This window comes from Gregarina niphandrodes (genome assembly GCF_000223845.1).
Source record: "Gregarina niphandrodes unplaced genomic scaffold scaffold00007, whole genome shotgun sequence".
In the NCBI taxonomy this organism is placed as follows: Eukaryota; Apicomplexa; class Conoidasida; order Eugregarinorida; family Gregarinidae; genus Gregarina; species Gregarina niphandrodes.
The window spans coordinates 363,970-365,485 of NW_011645778.1; the positions used below are offsets into that span (position 1 = coordinate 363,970).

At 53.4% G+C, this 1,516-nt stretch overlaps 1 protein-coding gene across 1 annotated transcript; it reads left to right on the forward strand.

The window, feature by feature from the left end:
- Nucleotides 1-209: 209 nt before the first annotated feature.
- Nucleotides 210-1,157, forward strand: GNI_053130 (putative Pol polyprotein; the record flags this gene model as incomplete). Its single annotated transcript, XM_011131531.1, has 1 exon — nucleotides 210-1,157. A coding segment is annotated over one exon (948 nt), but the record flags the coding sequence as incomplete, so codon positions are not given.
- Between the last annotated feature and the right edge of the window lie 359 nt (nucleotides 1,158-1,516).

Here is a 1,516-nt window from a genome sequence, read left to right on the forward strand (position 1 = left end):
TCCTGCACTCGCTGAGGGAATGCAAGTGGTTCTCGAAACTGGACTTGAAGAATGGGTTCTGGAATGTCCCTCTCGACGAATCCTCCAAGAACTTAACAGGATTCTCAGTGGGCAGACTAGGATGTTACAGGTGGAACGTGTTACCACAAGGGCACAAATGCGCCCCCGCTGAATTTCAGCAGAGAGTGGAGGATGTGTTGAGGAATCTAATGGACGCAGAAGTGGTTCGTGTATACGTTGACGACATCATAATTGGGACAAAAACAAGGGATGCCCACCTTGGCCTGGTCTTGCGAGTTCTGGAAAGGCTGCGAGAAGTCGGACTGAGGATTAGCAGGGAAAAATGTGAGTTCCTAAAGACGGAGCTTTCCTTCCTCGGGGTGATCGTCACACACAACACTCTCACTCCAGACCCCAAACGTGTGTCGGCCCTGAGCAATGCCCCCATCCCAAAGGACCAGACGGAATTGAAGCGTTTTGTGGGTGCAGTACAATACATATCTCGCCACATTCCAAACCTTGGCGAGTTCCTCAGTCCCATATCTCCGTGGCTCAAGAAAGGGAGCTTCAAAGTGACTCCTGACTTCGAACGACATTTCCGGAGTCTGAAACTGGCCCTGGCGGACACGGTGTCGCTGACCATGCCGGATCCACAAGAAGGATTCCTCCTTTTCACAGATGCTTCCAATGTAGCGGCAGGGGCTGCTCTCTGGCAGCCGCTCGAGTCCCCGAAATTGATTGCTTGCCTCTCGCACACCTTCTCCACCACCGAACGCAATTGGAGTACCACGGAACGCGAGTGCTACGCCATCGTGTGGGCTCTCGAAAAGCTGCATAACATCATCAAAGGAAGCGAAGTGGTGGTTTTCACCGACCACAAGGCGCTCGAACATCTCGATTCCACCAATAACGCGAAGTTGAGCCGCTGGAGGGCCCGAATCTGCGAGTTCACGGTGACCTTCCACTATACAGCCGGTAGTTCCAATATTGTGGCTGATTGGCTCAGCCGTCTCGATTCGGACCACGATCAGACTATTGACACGATAGCCGTACCAGCATTTATCGCTATACCTCCACCCGTCTCAGCGGAGGACCTGCGCTCAGAACCGCCCGCTCCCGAAGATATTCCATTCCTGACCGAGACGCCCAACGGCCGGGTACACACATGGTCACGTGCTCGATATATTCCACCGAAACATCGAGACGCGATTTTATTCCTCCTTCATGGTTCCCCGCACTCCGGCCACGCCGGACTAAATCGCTGCCTGAGGTTGGCAAGACGGGTAGTTTGGTGGAAGGGCCTAGCAAAGGACCTCAAAAGACACATCCAGGAGTGTTTATCGTGTACCTTACACCGCACACAGCCGATACACAGGCACACCACCCGGAACTTGCACAGACCGGTTTTGGGCGAAATCATATCCGTGGATCACATTATAATGTCCAAGAGTGGCGACGGGCGAATCCTGGTAGTGATAGATCACGCCACGCGATTTATGATGGCCTCCTTTGCCGC